The sequence below is a fragment of the Tachyglossus aculeatus genome, chromosome X5, assembly GCF_015852505.1.
Source record: "Tachyglossus aculeatus isolate mTacAcu1 chromosome X5, mTacAcu1.pri, whole genome shotgun sequence".
NCBI classification, from domain to species: Eukaryota; Metazoa; Chordata; class Mammalia; order Monotremata; family Tachyglossidae; genus Tachyglossus; species Tachyglossus aculeatus.
The window spans coordinates 876,772-894,822 of record NC_052097.1 but is presented as its reverse complement, the minus strand read 5'-3'; the positions used below and the strand labels follow the sequence as shown (position 1 = coordinate 894,822).

At 54.1% G+C, this 18,051-nt stretch overlaps 1 protein-coding gene across 3 annotated transcripts in view; it reads left to right on the top strand.

The window, feature by feature from the left end:
• LIMCH1 (LIM and calponin homology domains 1) overlaps positions 1 to 18,051 on the top strand; it is an 83,230-nt gene that overhangs the window by 25,796 nt on the left and 39,383 nt on the right. For all 3 annotated transcript variants that reach the window (XM_038769102.1, XM_038769101.1, XM_038769103.1), the window contains exons 3-6: positions 1,117 to 1,186; positions 8,349 to 8,455; positions 8,829 to 8,859; positions 11,995 to 12,096. In XM_038769102.1, coding sequence (XP_038625030.1) covers positions 1,117 to 1,186; positions 8,349 to 8,455; positions 8,829 to 8,859; positions 11,995 to 12,096 — 310 coding nt within the window. The remainder of the gene's footprint in view (positions 1 to 1,116; positions 1,187 to 8,348; positions 8,456 to 8,828; positions 8,860 to 11,994; positions 12,097 to 18,051) is intronic.

Below are 18,051 nucleotides of genomic sequence, written 5' to 3'. Positions count from 1 at the left end.
CTGGACCAGCGTCACAGATGCTGCGGGTACCCAGCGCAGCCTGGTGTGTGTCCGCCCTCCACTCCTCCCCAGGGCAAGGTGCCCGGGCCAGGCGGAGCCAAGGGCCGGCAATGGCGGGTGGGTGGGCGGCAGAGCAGTCCAGGGTGGGTCTGGAAGATTTTAAGCACCACGGTGTTTGGCGGTGCGAAAGTGTGTAATGCAAAACTCCTTCCCTGAGCACTAGCAAAAATGTGCTTTGCTGTCATGGGATGGAAACATTTCTCCCCAACGCACACAAACTTGGGCTCTCTGACCTCTCTGACAGCGGTCATTTTTCCACCGTCTTGGATCATTTCATCCTGTAGCCGGATGGCCTGGGACTGGCCCAAACCCCCAACACCAGGTGTTTCCTGGACCCGTTTGGTCCAAGTCCTCCCATGCACCTGGCTGGCCCAGAATGCTGCAGGCACGCTCACTCACCTGGAATGGTGTCACATCGAGCCGCTGTTTGAGCCTGTCCTGGCCCGGGCCGGGCCGGGCTGAGGCCATCGGAAGCAGCATACCCCAGAGTCAGCTGCAAGAGGGCTTTTTTACAGATCTCGGCTGCTCCCCTACCCTCCATTTCATGCTCGGGGCAGTGGCTACAGGGGACGTTGACCTTTGAGCTCTGAGAGCCCAGGAAGGGTGTCCAGTGTGAGCACCAGTTCTCTGTGGGAGAGGCTAGGGACTCACTGTGGGCTTCTCGGGGCTGCGTGCGTGCGTGTGTTTGTGGTGAGGGGAGAGAGCGAAGTGGAGTGGCTATGCCTGTGTATGTAGAGCTGTAATCTGTGCTGTTGCAGTAGCTAGGGGTCACGGGTCAGGGAGAAGGTAGAGGCGGAAAGACCCTGGTGGAAGGCAATGCAGGAATCGGGATTGCGGGGTGACGATCGGGCTTGTAACATCCCCACCCGGGGAAACCCCTCCCAGTCATACACACTGTCCTCAGGGAGCAGCCTCCCAGTTCTGTAGGAGGTCCCCCCCGGCTCCCCTCCCAGCCAGGCCCCCACTGGGGGTCACATTCTGCTTTTAGCTGGGATGTGGGGATTTGATGGCCCAGGAGCAGCAGCTTTTCACGCAGGGTTCTTCTCTTCCTGCCAGGTTGCTGAATGCCATAAAACCAGGTCTGGTGAAGAAGACCAACAAGCTGGCAGCACCCATCGCGGGTCTGGTGAGTTCCTAGCATCATCATACTGTCATCCTTTCCCCTTTCCTGCTCCGCACCCTTTGCCCCACCCCAGGGTCTTGACCAGGGCATGCGGCAGTGGGCTCTAAAGCCGTCCACAGCCACCACACTTCCTGCTACCATGGTCCCACCAGCCATCAGAGACCGACCCCAGCAGTGGAGAAACAAGTCTGCCCAGTGCTTTTCCACCAGGTGACCAGTGGGGAAGGGGAGGGAGACACTGGTGAAAGAAGGGAAAGTGTGGGCATAGTCAGGGACTGGGATTTTGTCCTAAATCCCATCTGGGAAGCAGCAGGTGAGCCTCTCTGGGGTAGTGACAACCTGTCCTCACCATGGTTTAGTGGCCAAAGACCTGTGTCAGGTTGGGGTGGGGAGGAGCATGGGTAGCTTTGGTTTGCGTTTTCCTGAAGCAGCAGGCCGGCCTGCCCCGGGCCTGATCCGCCTCGTTGGTTCTTCCCGAACATCCCTGTCTCAAAGGTGTTCGGGGCCCCTGTCACTGTCTGCCTGTGTCTGGGCCTCCATGTAGCTGGGAGGCGTGGAGCAGAATGGGGAACGACAGCCAACTAACCACAGTAGTTACTCAGGGATAGTGACCGACCATGGCCAAGGGCTTTCCAGAACCAAAGAATTGGAAGTGGGGATTCCATCAGTCAATCAATCATATTTATTCAGTGTTTACTCTGCACAAGGCACTGTACTAAACGCTTGGGAGAGAACCACACAATATAACAGACACATTCCCTGCCCACAACCAGCTTACAATCTAGAGGGGAAGACAGACATTAATATAAATAAATAAAGTATAGATATGTACATATGAACATTCCTTGTCTCAAGCAATCTATTGCATTTAGTGAATCATTGTAAGCTTGTGAATTCTTCTATAACCATGCAGAGGATGCAAGTGGCTGATGTGTCCCAAAGTTGGGCAGGGGTTGTGGGGGGCTGGCATGTGCCAGGGGTGCAGAAGGGGTATGGGTGTCAGGCGTGACATAAGGGTGCAGAGGGGCTGCAGGTGGCTGCCATGAGTTAAGAGTACAGAGGGGCAGGGGGTCGCTGGCGTGACATAAGGGCACAAAGGGCTGCAGTTTGCTGCCACGAACTAAGAGTGCAGAGTGGCAGCAGGTGGCTGGCGTGTGCTAAGGGCACAGAGGGGCTGGGGTGAGCTAAGGCTGCAGAGGAGCTGTGGGGTGCAGAAGGGCTACGGGTGGCTGGCCTGTGCAACGGGTGCAGAGGGGCTGCGGATGCCAGGTGTGGGCCGAGGATGCACTGTTGAGCTGCCCGGATTTCACTGAGATGCCCCCAGGAATGTGACATGGGAGGGCTCGACCATTCATTCATTCGGTTGTATTTACTGAGAGCTTACTGTGCACAGAGCACTGTACTAAGCGCTTGGAAGAGTACAATATAACAGTAAATAGACACATTCCCTCCCCACAATGAGCAGAACGAGGGCTGAGGACGGGAGTGGGGGTGGGACCGGCTCAGTCCTCCAAGCTGGAGCGTGGGATCCCATGCCCGATGCCGAGGATGTCCGGAGGCTGTGCAGGGTAGGGTCGGGAGAGTCGTTTCTGTGTGAGTATGGTGAAGTGGGAGAAGAGAGCTGGTGAGCGAGAGCTGAAAGAGGGCCCTAAAGCCGATGGTGAGGGGTTTTGTAGAGAATGTGTGGCTGCTGGAGGTTTTGAAGGAGTCGGGAGATGTGTGCAGAATGATGTTTTAGAAGAACGATCTGGGCAGCAGGATGAAGTACAAACCTGAGAGATTGGAATCAGGGAGGCCCCATAGAAGACTGATGCAATAGTTCAGTCGGGATATTACAAGTTCCCAGCCTGGAGTGGTGGCTGTTTGGGAGGGGAGGAAGTGGGATGGATAATGGCGGAAGAGCTGACAGAATCGGTCAATAGACCGAATGTGGGGGTTGGGAGGGAAGGAAGGCAGGGCGGTGCATGGTCCACAGTCCCCACTCCCCACTCAAACCTCCCCGGAATCCACAGGGGTGGTGGACACAGATGGCAGAGTGCCTCAGCTGGGGGGTCTGAAGATGCGGCGCCAAGCGCGTTTCAGGTCAATACCCCAGCAGCCAGACGTGGAGGTCAACCGGAACATTTATCCAGCCAAGGTCCAGGGGGGCAGAAGGGCGCGTCTCCATCCCTCAGGTCTGGAGGTGGGTGAGTGGTGGGGATGACGGGGTTAAGACCAAGTCGTCGAGCTCTAGTTCTGGACCCAGAATGGAGCCCAGAGTTAAGGGGCTGGGTCTCTTCGCTAACAGTTGCTGACAGCCGATGGAGTGGGGGTGCGGAAGGACAGGGCCGGGCTGGGGGCCGGGACCTGTCGCATTCTTTTCTAGGTGTCTATGATGCTATTAGCTGTGGCCACAGAGGGACAGCCTCAGGCTTCGGCTCCCAGCACAGAGCCAGGCCTCCCCCACGCTGGCTCTCCCCAGGGGACCCCAGTCCTCCCGACCAAATCCCAGACCTCTCAGTGCCCTCTCCAGGGGTCCCGACTCTCCCAGCCCCCGCAGTCCACCTCAGTGGGCCAGATGTCAGATCTTGCTCAACAGAGCAACATGCCGACGGACAGCCCGGCTGTCAGCAGAAGACAGGAGGCCCATGGGGCCGGACTGGGCCCGGCGGGGATTCCCGTGTCCAGAACAGAGGGGAAAGGCCAGGTCGGAGCCGGCAGCTCAGACCCGGCCAGCCAAACTCTCAGGGGTGGGCAGAGGCTTAGGGGGAAGTGATGGGCTTCTCCCAGCGGACACAGCTGGAGAGGGGTGGCCAGGGCCTATGGTTTTGTAGGCCTGTGGGGGTGTCCGGTGTTGCTTTTCCCTGAACCTGCCGTGTATTGTCCTGACTCAGCCTTTCTGGCCCTGCAGTGATCTAGCAGCCTGTCCATCAGTGGTATGGACTGCATACCTGTAATAATAATAATAATAATAATAATAATGATGGCATTTATTAAGCGCTTACTATGTGCAAAGCACTGTTCTAAGCACTGGGGAGGTTACAAGGTGATCAGGTTGTCCCACAGGGGCTCACAGTCTTCATCCCCATTTTACAGATGAGGGAACTGAGGCCCAGAGAAGTTAAGTGACTTGCCCAAAGTCACACAGCTGACAATTGGCGGAGTCGGGATTTGAACCCATGACCTCTGACTCCAAAGCCTGGGCTCTTTCCGCTGAGCCATGCTGCTTCTCAACACTACACTACACTACACTTCTGTAGTGTGCAGAATGCTGTACCAAGCGCTTGGGAGAGTGTAGTAGAGTTAATAAACGTGAAAACTCCTTGAGGGAAGGAATCAGTTTAGTGGGGAAGACCACTGATAAACTGATTGAGAGATGGGGGAGGAGACTGGCTACCTAGATGAATTAAGTAATAGTTGCAGCTGTGTCCAACCTGTTGTACTCTCCCAAGTGTTTAGTACAGTGCTCCGCACTTAGTAAGTGCTCAATTAATACAATTGAATGATCGATTACCTTGTATCTATCCCAGCGCTTAGTCTAGTGCTTCCCAGATAATAAGCACTCAACAAATACCACAATTATTATGGAACTTGATCTGCACGGAGAAGCTTTTGAGCAAATTCAGTACCAATGATTCAATCGTTTTTATTGAGAGCTTACTGTGTGCAAAGCATCATCATCATCATCAATCGTATTTATTGAGCGCTTACTATGTGCAGAGCACTGTACTAAGCACTTGGGAAGTACAAATTGGCAACATATAGAGACAGTCCCTACCCAACAGTGGGCTCACAGTCTAAAAGGGGGAGACAGAGAACAAAACCAAACATACTAACAAAATAAAATAAATAGAATAGATATGTACAAGTAAAATAAATAAATAAACAAATAAATAGAGTAATAAATATGTACAACCATATGTACATATATACAGGTGCTGTGGGGAAGGGAAGGAGGTAAGATGGGGGGGATGGAGAGGGGGACGAGGGGGAGAGGAAGGAAGGGGCTCAGTCTGGGAAGGACTCCTAAGCACTGTACTAAGCACTTGGGAGAGTGCAATATAACAGTAAACAGACACATTCCTCACTGCCAAAGGGGCCTGTGGCCAAGCCAGGCTGGCCGTAGGCCACGGAGAGACCCCGGCAATGGCCACAATCAGTTCTCTCCCCAGCTTGTGGACGACTGGGGCCGGGGCTCACAGTGGGGCCTCTGAACGGTGTTTGACACAAAGTAAGCACTTAACAAATATAAAAGAAAAGGAAATTCTGGTCCCAAGGAGTGTTATCCCCCCCGAAGGCTCGCTGAACCTGGGAAGAGACAGACTCAGGGATCATTTTTCAGGTTAATGCCCTCCATGCCTAGTACTCCAGCTGTGCTGGTCCCTTTCTCTCCCCAGATCCTAGGCAGTTTGGTCAGTGGCTTTGACCCTTCCACAGTCATAGGCTCTCTCAACAGTGACAGAGTGCTCAGAGGCGGGATGGGAGGTGCAAGAACCCAGGAAGATGGGTGGCTGGGGTGGCGGAATGAATAAGACCAGGTGGAAATCATCCTCACCGCACTGTCATCAACAGTATTTATCGGGTATCCACTGTGTAGGGAGCCGGATGCCGGCTGTCGTCTGGATGCAGAGCCCTGGACTGGTTGCCTGCCTTGGGCTCAGTTAGGGAAGCCCTGCTGAGGAGGAGGGGACCTTTTGGGTCTTGAAGGTTTGGAGGGCCAGGACTTTGCGGATTTGAAGGGGGAATTGGTCCCAGACGGAGGAAAAGCGGGAGGGAGGGGTCAGAGATGGCAAGTCAGGAGGGAGGTGTGGCTTGGGTCAGCTTGGGAGGAGTGGAGGGTGTTTGTGCATAGGCAGAGGAAGAATAAGTGTGTGGGTCTGGGGACAGCGAGAAAGTTGGCGTCACTTGAAAAATATTCTAGATGTTCCTTCCTGCCCATGAAGAATGTCTCACAGAGAGGAAAGAAACCCCGGGTTTCTGCCTTATCTTTTGTCTGCCACAGTCCTAGGCAGAGTCCATAGCGTGACGTCAGTGTCCTGCCAGTCCCCCAGGGCCCGGCATTCCCTTTAAGTGTTGTGTGAAAAGGAAGCGGGAGTCTGAGCCGTCTTCCCATGCAGGCCTCCTCAGGCCTTCCAAACACAATGTCCCTCTGTCCACCTGTCTATCCATTCAATCCTCCACCCGTTCAACTCTCTCTCCCTTGTCCCTCCCTTCTCCCGGGTCCTGGGACCCCTTGCCTCACTCAGTGAGCAGCCGTGCCCAGCACCCCAGCATCTCCAGGGCCAGGAGTGCAGTGGCTTATGAGGTCGGATACAGACCCTGTTCCACACCAGGCTCGCAGTCTAAGTAGGAAGGAGACCAGGTATTTTATCTCTATTGTGCAGAGGAGAGAACCAATGCACAGAGAGGTTAAATGACTTGTTCAATATCACCCAGCAGACAAATGGCAGAGCCGAAATTGGAACCCAGACCTGTGCTGTTTCCACTAGGCCACGAGCCCTGGGGGAGAGAGAGTGGTGCCGGGAGGGCACAGTTAGGAATGGGATATGTAGGAGGGCAGATGGAGGCAGTTGGGGAGAGTGCTTCACAGAGAGTTGAGGGGTTTGGACTGTATGTTCTTTTCAGAGCAGTGGGGAGAAAAGGAGGGAAGGGAGGAGTGGTTTTCTCAATTTGCCTTGGACCCACCCCACCCCATCAAATACCCCCAAATGGAAAACATTTTCACGCCTCAGAGATGCCACGGCCACTGACCCAGAGCTGGGACCTCGGATGCCTGGGACCGTTAGCCCCAGGACGCCTTGGGAGCGGGAGGGGAAGAACTGGGGTGAGGGGAGAAGTTTCTGAAGGGGGGTAGGGGAGGGGGCAGATGCCACACAGCTGCTGTCTGTCGGGGCTGTGGGACTGCCCGCTCAGAGTGGTAGATCCAGACTCTAAGAGGGTCTTGCGCCTGCCCACGCCCTGTGGGTCCCATCCTGCCTGGGGGAGTGTCTGGCTTGTGATGAGAACTAGTCCCCAGGGCTGTCTGCTTGGGTTCTGAATGGGGTGCCCTCTTGGGACTCATGGGTGGTGCTTGTGGCCCGGAATGCCTACGGAAGGGGCCAAGTGACCATGATGGCCCTGGAGGATGAGTAAGAAACGACTGTTATGGTGGGTGCCATGCTCAAGTCCCTGCCCCGCCACGGTCCTCAGAGGCAGAATAATGCTAACAGGGTTGGAAGGGAGGCGGGATGGGCCGACAGCTTCCTGGGTTAGCTCATGCAAATGGTTCTGGGTGGTGGCACCTGGCGGATGCAGGGATTGACCAGCAGTGGACAGAGACTCGCAGGGAGCAAGCATAGCCGGGGGAGGGGGTCGGGGGTGAGGGCCGGGGGTAATGCCACTCAGAGTGCAGCCTGCCTCGTCCTCGGTCTGCCCTGGAGGTTGTGGACGGGGCCGGGGCAGGCGGGGGGCAGGCGGGGAGAGGGGCCCAGTCCCACACTCCAGTGCAGGGGGCTGAAACAGCTCCCTGGATTCTCTCCCTCCTCAAGGCTGGCCATGAGAAGACTCCCTAGGCCAGAGGCTCCAGGGTCTTGGATGGGAGCAGGGTGGGTAAGGGTCCCCATGGGGAGGCGGGCAGGACTTCATGCCCAGCTGCTCCTTGGGGGAGGTGGGATTCTTGCCCAAATGCCTCCTAGGTTGGGCAGGATCTCCGCCCCAGAGACCCAGACCCGGGCCATTTCCCTGCCTAAGCTGGCAAAGGGCCAGACCTCCTAGGGACAAGATTGGATGGTGAGGGGGTGGGGCTAGGGTTCCATTCTGCAATGGAGTGATTTCCCACAATGAACCATCCCCAGTTGGGACGTCCGAAATGTGACTGTCCCTGAGGGCAGTAACACCACCAGCAGGTGACCGGTGGATTCCACCTGGCGGCTGACAGCACAGAACGGGACCTGGGTTAGATGTTTCCAACTCTAAGTACGGATCCCCATTTCCCATTCTGTTCATGGCCTTAATAGCAATCCTGGAACAACCGAGGCTACAGACTCCAGCTCAGCCCAGTGAGGCCAAGACCGTGCTTTCCCAAACCCGGGAGTGCTGCTGATCTCTGGCAAATCTTGGCAGAGATGAATCTCTGTGGGAAATGGTCTGATTTAAAGAGAAGCTCTCCATGGATGAGGAAGAGCTGAGTGGGCTGCCTTTGTTTCAGGACAATATCATCTTGTTCTTGAGAGGCTGCAGAGAGGTGGGGCTGAAGGAATCCCAACTTTTCGATCCCGGGGACCTCCAGGATCCAGCGAGCAGACTAACGGTCACGTAAGTAGCAGCCTGGGCCCGTAGTGCTTGGCTCTTAGGGCTTGGGACGGTTTCTGCTGAGACTTGAGAGGAGAAGGAAGAGAGGTAGCCAAGCAGTGGGGGTTTTAGGAGATAGGTGGTGATTTAGGCACCACAGCTGGAGCTATTGGGGCAGGGCCCTGGAGAGGGTGGGAAGAGGCAGGGAGTGCGTGTGATCAGCAAGAGAGCCCGGGCCTCATTGCACCCACAGCTAGAACCCGGGTACACTGGCCATCGAGTGACCCTTAGCATGGCACTCTGGAGGCACCAGAAAGGGGGCAGGGGTGGGGGCCGTGAGTAGCTGATCCAGTAGACTTGTCCCTTCTGGTAATTTCCTTCTTCTTTTGTGACCCAGGAACAGCGACTGCAGCCGGAAGCTGAAGAATGTAAGTGTTTTCCTGAGTGCTCTGCTCCCGCAGAAGTGGCGGCAGAATTGGGAGCTGGCGGTTAAGGTTTGGATGGCATGGCCAGCACTGGCGTATGTCCATCCCTTGGGCAAGTCCTTCTGGGCGCCCCGATGGGACACAGTCTCTCGGGAAGGGAGATGGCATTGGCCAGAGGCGGGAGACTCCTTCCTCTCTGCTGTTTGCGGGCTGAGTGGGGCAATTAAGAGGTGTGGCCCAGTGGAGAGAATACAGGATAGGGAGTCCTAGTACCAGTTCTGCCACTGGTCTGCTGTGTGACCTCGAGTCAGGCCACCAAACCTCTCTGTGCCTCAGTTTCCTGATCTTCAAACTGGGATGAGCGATTCCTGCCCTCCCTCCCCCTTTCTTGGAAGACTACGAGAATGCACTGAGATGGTGAGATGGCATGGGCTTTGGAAAATCCAGGTACTGCACGTATTCCGAGGGAAAGATTTTGCGAGAGCCCACCGAGACCGGGAGACCATGTCGGCTGTGATGGGCAGGCCATGTCTTGAGTCTTTGATACTTTTTTTTAAAAAAGTGGTATTTTTAAAGTGCTCACTGTGGGCCAGACACTGTTTTAGATACAAGCTCATCAGGCTGGACACTGTCCACATCACACATTGGACTCAGTCTTAATCCCCATTTTACAGATGAGGGAATCGAGGCACAGAGAAGTGAAGTGACTTTCTCCAAGGACAGGCAGCAGACAAATAGCAGAGCGGGGATTAGAACCCATTTCCTTCCGATTCCCAGGCCCATGCTCTATCCAGTAGGCCAGGCTGCTTCTCAGTGTGGTATTTCAAGGGGTCAGTCTGGCTGAGGGTCTGGCAGAAAGAGCACGACTCTGGGAATCAGAAGGATCTGGGTTCTGGTGTCGGCTCTGCCTAGAGACGACTAACGTGGGTGAAGATTACAAATATGTGGCCAAGTGCTGAACCTCTGCTTGCCTGCTAGCTCGTTGCACTCTGCACCCCGGCAGAAAGAAGACGGGCAGGGACCAGGGAACCGGAGGAGAGGGACACCCACAATCCCAACCTCAACTCCCAGCGCAGAAATCCGTTCCGTACAGGAAAGTGGCCCCATCGCCTTCTAGACTGTGAGCCCGCTGTTGGGTAGGGACAGTCTCTATATGTTGCCAACTTGGACTTCCCAAGCGCTTAGTCCAGTGCTCAGCATACAGTAAGCGCTCAATAAATACGATTGAATGAATGAATGAATGAATGAATGAATGAATGATCTCCTGGCCGCATTATCGCAGGCTCGATACTGCCTGCAGATCCCGGGCGCCCCCTGCTGGCCGCCCTCTTAATCGGAACGGCAGCTGGCAGAAATCAATACCCCGTCGACGTCCATCGATAGTATTGATTAAGTATTTACTGGGGTGGGAGTAATAACGGCTTTTATTAAGCCCTTACTATGTGCAAGGCACTGTTCTAAGCGCCGGGGAGGTTACAAGGTGATCAGGTTGTCCCATGGGGGCGCTCACAGTCTTAATCCCCATTTTACTGACGAGGAAACTGAGGCACAGAGAAGTTAAGCGACTTGCCCAAAGTCACACAGCTGACAATTGGCAGAGCCGGGATTCGAACCCGTGACCTCTGACTCCAAAGCCCGGGCTCTTTCCACTGAGCCACGCTGCTTCTCGAAGCAGACTTGGCTAATGGAAAGAGCCTAAATCTGGGAGTCAGCGGGCCTCAGTTCTAATCCTAGCTCCGCCACTTGTCTGATGTGTGATCTGGGGCAAGTCACTTCAACTTTTCTCTGCTTCTGTAAAATGGGGATTAAATTTCTGTTCTCCCATGGAGGATAGGGACTATGTCTGACCTGATCATTTTGTATCTATTCCAGTGCTTAGTTCAGTGCTTGACATATAGCATTTGGACACATAAATAAGAGAAGCAGCATGGCTCAGTGGAAAAGAGCACGGGCTTTGGAGTCAGAGGTCATGGGTTCAAATCCCGGCTCCGCCACTTGTCAGCTGTGTGACTTTGGGCAAGTCACTTCACTTCTCTGGGCCTCAGTTCCCTCATCTGTAAAATGGGGATGAAGACTGTGAGCCCCACGTGGGACAACCTCATGACCTTGTATCCCCCAGCGCTTAGAACAGTGCTTTGCACATAGTAAGCGCTTAATAAATGCCATTATTATTATTATTATTAAATACTTGTTCTCCCTCCTGTTTAGACAGTGAGCCCTATGTGGGACAGGACTGTGTCCAACCGGATTAACTTGTATCTACCCCAGGGATTAGTACAGTATTTTTTTAATGGTATTTGTTAAGCGCTTACTGTGTGCTAGACACTGTTCTAAGCATTTGGATAGATACAAGGTAATCAGGTCAGACATAGTCCTTGTCCCACATGGGGCTCACAGTCTTAGTCCCTATTGTACAGATGAGGTAACTGAGGCACAAAGCAGTGAAGTGACTTTCCCAAGGCCACCCAGCAGACAAGTCGCAGAGCCAGGATTTGAACCCATGTCCTGACTCCGAGGCCCTTGCTCTATCCATTAGGCCACACTGCTTCCTTATTTAACAGTATCTGACACATAGTAAGCACTTAAATTCCATAATAATAATAATAACAGGAACATAAAAAGTGCCTAACACCATAAAATATGTAAGGAACTGAGCACCCACTTGGTGTGGAGCACTGTAGTGGGTGCCTCCTGTGTGCAGAGCACTGTATCAAGCACCTGTTGAGGGCAAAGCTCTATACTGGGTGCCTACTGGCCTAGTATTCTGTCCAACCCAGTGTCCAGTGCCCAGTACTGGACTCCACTCCAAGCACCGAGCTGCTGCATCCCCTGGTGGGAGGAACACCAGTTTATGACCAGGAGACCTGGGTTCCAGTCCTCCCAGTCCTTCTCCTGGGCTGTGTGATCTAGGCCAAGACCCTGAACCTCTCTGGATCCCCAGTTTCCTCCTCTGTGACCCAGGAAGAACAGGGTTGGGAAAGGATGCGCTGAAGCCAGTGAAGGCGATTTGGGGAGTGGAAAGGTGGTTGAGGTTCACAGGAGAGATTACTGCTCTTGTCGGTGATGGTTAAGGGCTGCTGGCGGGGAAGGCCACATTAATAATGCCAGCGCCTGCCCTGCCCTGTCCTGTCCCTGCAGGTTCTGGTGACCATTTACTGGCTGGGGAAGGCGGCCGGCAACAGCCCCACTTTCGGCGGAGCGGCGCTGGACCTCAAGTTGTTCGAAGGGTTGCTGGCCCAGGTGAGAAAGATGGCGCGGCCCCTTCTCCCCGTTGGCGGATGCCCGCGGGAGAAGGCAAACGATGTTGGTTTCGCGATACAGAGCTCATCTGGGCTGGGCCCTGGTGGATTCGGGGTTTGTGTGTGTGAGCGAGTGCGTGTTTGTGTTATCAGCTTCTTGTAGGGGCAGGATCCCGGGGCCTGGTGCAGGGCAGAGGTTAGTTCTGGCGAAAATTCCCACGTGAGCCCGGCATCCAGGATTCTGTCCACCGGGCAGGAGTCATCCCAGACAATCCAGTGGTGGTTCTTGGTAGGACACAGATGTCTCGCTGCAGCCCCAGGTGAACACTGGGAATCCCGAATGGGCATGTTTTTCTGGGGGAACGCTCCTGAGGGGCCTGTGGCTGGAGGCTCCCCTGGGCCAGGGCTCGCGACTTAGGGGATCTGGCATCCACAGTGATTCCCCCTTTTAGACTGTGAGCCCACTGTTGGGTAGGGACTGTCTCTATATGTTGCCAACTTGTACTTCCCAAGCGCTTAGTACAGTGCTCTGCACACAGTAAACGCTCAATAAATACGATTGATGATGATGATGATGATGGCCACCCTGGCAGGGAGAGAGATTGCCTTTGCAGAGTTGAAACTCCCTCCCAGCTCGCCCCCAGACTACACTAATCCATTTGTCAGTGGTATTTGCGGAGCGTGTACCGTGTGCTGAGCGCTGCATTAAGTGCCTGGGAGTGCACGACAGAGGCGAGACCCACGGTTCCCTCCCTCAAGGTACTTGCAGTCTAATGGGGAACACAGGGGGACAGAAATTATGTACAGTAAAGAGGAAAAGTGGACAGAGCTGGGAAATATGGCGGTGTCCCTCAGATTTGAGTACGCACATTCATATGGGCAGAAGAGCCCAAAGTGGCTGGTGGGGCAAACATCATTTGGAGAAGGTGTCAGTCCAGGAGACTTTGAACTCAGAGAGAGCCATGGTGTGGCAGATCCAGGCGGACTGGAGGAATGGCATGAAAGAAGGGCCGGAGTTAGGAGAGCAAGGGACAGTGAGAAGGGTCTCCTGCGAGGAGCGGAGAGTAGAATGAGGGCTGGAATCTGGGGTGAAGAGGATTCATAAAGTGATAGGGAAAGAGCCTGGGTGTTCTGGTGTGTGTGTGTGTGTGTGTGTGTGTGTGTGTGTTGGGCGGGGGGGATGGGGGGTGGAGAGGGACAGCCAGTGGAGGTGTTTGAGGAGTGGGGAGGTGAAATCTGGCCCCTTTCACCCTGTTCTGCTGTCCTTTGGGTCCCACGAGGACTGCCCCGAGGTGACCCTCTCCCTATCTTCAAAGCTCTTTTAAGACTCCTCCAGAAGGCCTTCCCTGATTGCTCTCCAGTCTCCCCATCTCTACTCTCACCTCCCCAGCACTTAGAGACTCCTTATTTTTATACAGCCTTGCTTTCTCCTCTCTGGGTTGGAGGTGAATCACCCCCGCCCCTTCACTGAACTTAGACGAGCCCCCTGAGGGCAGAGATTGTCCCTTTAGTCTCTGTTCAAGCGCTTAGAACAGTGCTCTGGACATAGTAAGTGCTCAGTAAATACCACTGATTGATTGTTATACTCTACCATTACCTAGGACAATGAGTGCGCTGAACACAGCTCCTCATTCGTTCATTCGTTCAATCATTTATTAAGTGCTTACTGTGTGCAGAGCACTATATTAAGCACTTGGGAAAGTACAACTCAACAATAAAGAGTGACAATCCCTGCCCACAACGAGCTCACAATCTGGGGGGCGGGGGGAACAGGCATCAATACAAATAAACAGACATCAATATAAATAAACAAAATGACAGATATATACATAAGTGGTGTGAGGCTGTGAGAGAGGAGAAGAGCAAAGGGAACAAGTCGGGGCGATACATAAGGGAGTCGGAGATGAAGAAAGGTGGAGGTTAGTCCTCAGTTAATAGCACTGATTGATTGATCAATCAGCCAAGCTGGGAAGACTAGGGTGGCCCCGATAATAATAATAATAATAATGATGGCATTTATTAAGCCATTCTAGACTGTGAGCCCACTGTTGGGTAGGGACTGTCTCTATATGTTGCCAACTTGTACTTCCCAAGCGCTTAGTACAGTGCTCTGCACAAGTAAGCGCTCAATAAATACGATTGATTGATTTATTAAGCGCTTACTATGTGCAAGCACCGTTCTAAGCGCTGGGGGGATACAAGGTGATCAGGTTGTCCCACGGGGTGCTCACAGTCTTCATCCCCATTTTACAGATGAGGGAACTGAGGCACAGAGAAGTGAAGTGTTGCCCAAAGTCACACAGCTGACAAGTGGCGGAGCCGGGATTTGAACCCATGACCTCTGACTCCAAAGCCCAGGCTCTTTCCACTGAGCCACGCTGCTTCTACCCCGAATCTGTACTGGCTCCTAAAAGCCAGGCTTGATCGGGGCCAAGTGGCCCAACTCCATCCCTTCCCCACCTTAATTCGGGCTTCTTCTGGTGGGTTAGGGGTGGGTTAGGGGTCCCTGGGGCAGGTGGACATGGGGGGTGGTAGTGGAGTGACAGTGCTGCTAGGGACGGCGGCAAACACCTGTGCCTCCCCAGAGGTGTGTGTGGGGAATTGGATTTGGGTGCACTTAGATTTGCAACCTTTATTCACCCCTCCCTTAGCTCCACAGCACTTCTGTCCCTAACCATTATTTATTTCTATTACTGTCTGGCTCCCCCTCGTTGAGGGCAGGGAGCCATGGCTACCAGCTCTGTTACATTGCCCTCTCCCTCGTGCTCAGTACACTGAGCACTTTTAGACAGTGCTCTGCACATAGTAAGCGCTCAATAAATACGAATGATTGATTGATTGATTGTGAGACAGTAGACAGTCCCCTTTTAGACTGTGAGCCCACTGTTGGGTAGGGACTGTCTCTGTGTGTTGCCAACTTGTACTTCCCAAGCGCTTAGTACAGTGCTGTGCACACAGTAAGCGCTCAATAAATATGATTGATGTTGATGATGATGACTGCTCAGCACACAGTAAGCACTTGATAAGTGCCACTGATTGTGGCGGGGGAGGGTTGGGACCACAGTCTTGGCAACTGCACTCCGGACCAGTGGGGCCCTGCTGACCAGTCCGGAATGCTGACAAGGAGAGACGGGGTGACCGTGGGCAGTGTCTGAACCCCACGGCTCCCTTTGGCCGGGGTCTGCATCTCTGTAAAGCGGTGGGTGTATCTGTGCGTGGGTGTGTGTGGGTGTGTACACATGTGTTGCTCTCCACTGCAATCCATACTTCATGCTGCTGCCCGGATTATCTTTGTCCAGAAACGCTCTGGGCATATCACTCCCCTCCTCAAAAATCTCCAGTGGCTACCAATCAATCTGCGCATCAGGCAGAAACTCCTCACCCTGGGCTTCAAGGCTGTCCATCCCCTCGCCCCGTCCTACCTCACCTCCCTTCTCTCCTTCTCCAGCCCAGTCCGCACCCTCCTCTCCTCCACCGCTGATCTCCTCACCGTACCTCGCTCTCGCCTGTCCCGCCATCGACCCCCGGCCCACGTCATCCCCCGGGCCTGGAATGCCCTCCCTCTGCCCATCCGCCAAGCTAGCTCTCTTCCTCCCTTCAAGGCCCTACTGAGAGCTCACCTCCTCCAGGAGGCCTTCCCACACTCAGCCCCTTCCTTCCTCTCCCCCTCGTCCCCCTCTCCATCTCCCCATCTTACCTCCCTCCCTTCCCCACAGCACCTGTATATATGTATATGTGTTTGTACATATTTTTTTACTCTATTTATTTATTTAATTTATTTGTACATATCTATTCTATTTATTTTATTCTGTTAGTATGTTAGGTTTTGTTCTCTGTCTCCCCCTTTTAGACTGTGAGCCCACTGTTGGGTAGGGACTGTCTCTAGATGTTGCCAATTTGTACTTCCCAAGCGCTTAGTACAGTGCTCTGCACATAGTAAGCGCTCAATAAATACGATTGATGATGATGTCTGTGCACCGGTGACCGTGAAAGATCCCCAAGCCGAGCCCGCCCCTGGCTCCCAGCACCCCTAAATTGAGCAGGGCTGCCAAACCGAGTGGGCAGGGGCCGGGCGTCGGGAGGCTGGGGGGCTGGGCTCCGGGGGCCGGGGCAGCTCAGGCTGACGTGGAGGCCGAGCCGTGAATGGCCGGAGTCATTGTGGGCCCCGCCGCGGCCCAGACAAGGGCAGCATTGTGCCTGCCCGGCTGCAGGCTCTCGCCGGGCCTGCGCTGCAGGAAAGAATGCAGCGTCGCCGGGCGCTCAAAGACGTATTCTCCCCCTCCCCTCCCCACCAGGCGTGGAGCCCAGTCCAGGCACCCCCACACTCTTCTCCAGCCCTCCTCCCCGCAGCAGCGGGACGTGGGTCGGCAGCTTGCGGGGAGCCAGGAAGGGCCAGTTGTCCATCCCGCAGGAAGCGATGGACTCGGACCGGCGCTCCGAGGTGCAGCTTCCAACGGCCTGTCTGGGGCCGGTGGGGCCGAGGACAACTCAGCCGCGGCGTGTGGATAGTTGGAGGGGTGGGCTGCGGGGTCGGTTGCATGGTCCATCGGTTCGGCTTTTACTGTCTGCCCGGGAATTGGACAGACACTTGGTGAATTTGGCTTCCTGGGCGAATCGCGCAACTTGCCGTCAATTCTGGGGCCCCTGGCGAATTGGGTCTTCTGCTGAGAATTCCAAAATGTGCGAATGCTGGGAATTTGTAGGCCCCTTCCGAACTGTACGGCCACTGTGAACCGCGGGCGCCGTGCGAATCGTGCAACTGCTGTGAATTGTGTGACTGCTGTGAATCGTAGGCGTCTCGGAAATCATCGATTGCTGTGAATTATGGGCGCTGTGTAAATTTTGCGACTGCTGTGGGTTGTGAGCACCTTGTGAATTGTTTTCTTCCGTGAGTTGTGTACACCTTGAGAAATGTGAGACTGCTTTGAATTTTGGGCCCCTTGTGAAATGTGACTGCTGTGAATTGTAGATACCGGGTGAATTGTGTGACGGCTGTAAACTGTGGGCCCTGTGTGAGTTGTGCGACTGCTGTAAATTGGGAGCACCTAGTGAGTTGTTCATCTGCTGTGAATTGTGGGCCCCATGTGAATTGTGTGACTGCTGTGAACTGTGCGCACCGTGTGAATTGTACGACTGAACTATGGGCACTAAGTGAATTGTGTGACTGCTGTGAATTGTGGGCGCCGTGTGAATTTGTGCGATTCCTATGAATTGTGGGCACCGTATGAATTGTGCAACTGCTGTGAATTGTGGGCAGTGTGTGAATTGTGGTCACCATATGAATTGTGCGACTGCTCTAAATTTTAGGCACTTTATGAATTGTGCAACTGTTGTGAACTGCGGGTGCGGTTTGAATTGTGCAATTGCTGTGATTTGTGGGCACCGTGTGAATTGCACCTCTTCCTCAGTTCTGGGTGAAAATGGTGGCAGCATGGCTTAGTGGAAAGAGCACAGGCTTGGGAGTCAAAGAACGTGGGTTCCAATCCTGGCTCCACCACTTGTCTGCTGTGTGACCGTGGGCAAGCCACTTAACTTCTCTGTGCCCCAGTTAATTCATCTGTAAAATGGGGATGAAGACTGTGAGCCCTACGCGGGACAACCTGGTTACCTTGTATCTACCCCAGCTCTTGATACATAGTAAGCGCTTAACAGATACCATAATTGTGTTGGGTAGGGACTGTCTCTATATGTTGCCAACTTGTACTTCCCAAGTGCTTAGTACAGTGCTCTGCACACAGTAAGTGCTCAATAAATATGATTGATTGATTAATTATTATTATTATTATTCTTTGTGGGTGGCTACGGTGGTGGCTCTGAGTGAGAGAGCCCAGCTGGCTTGGAGCCACTGCAGGACAACCTGGCAGGCCCCAGGGACTGACACGGCCCCCAGCTAGAGACTGCGGTGCCCACCTAGTGCACGCTCCCTAGTTACAGCTGTGTGCAGAGCTCTGTGCCC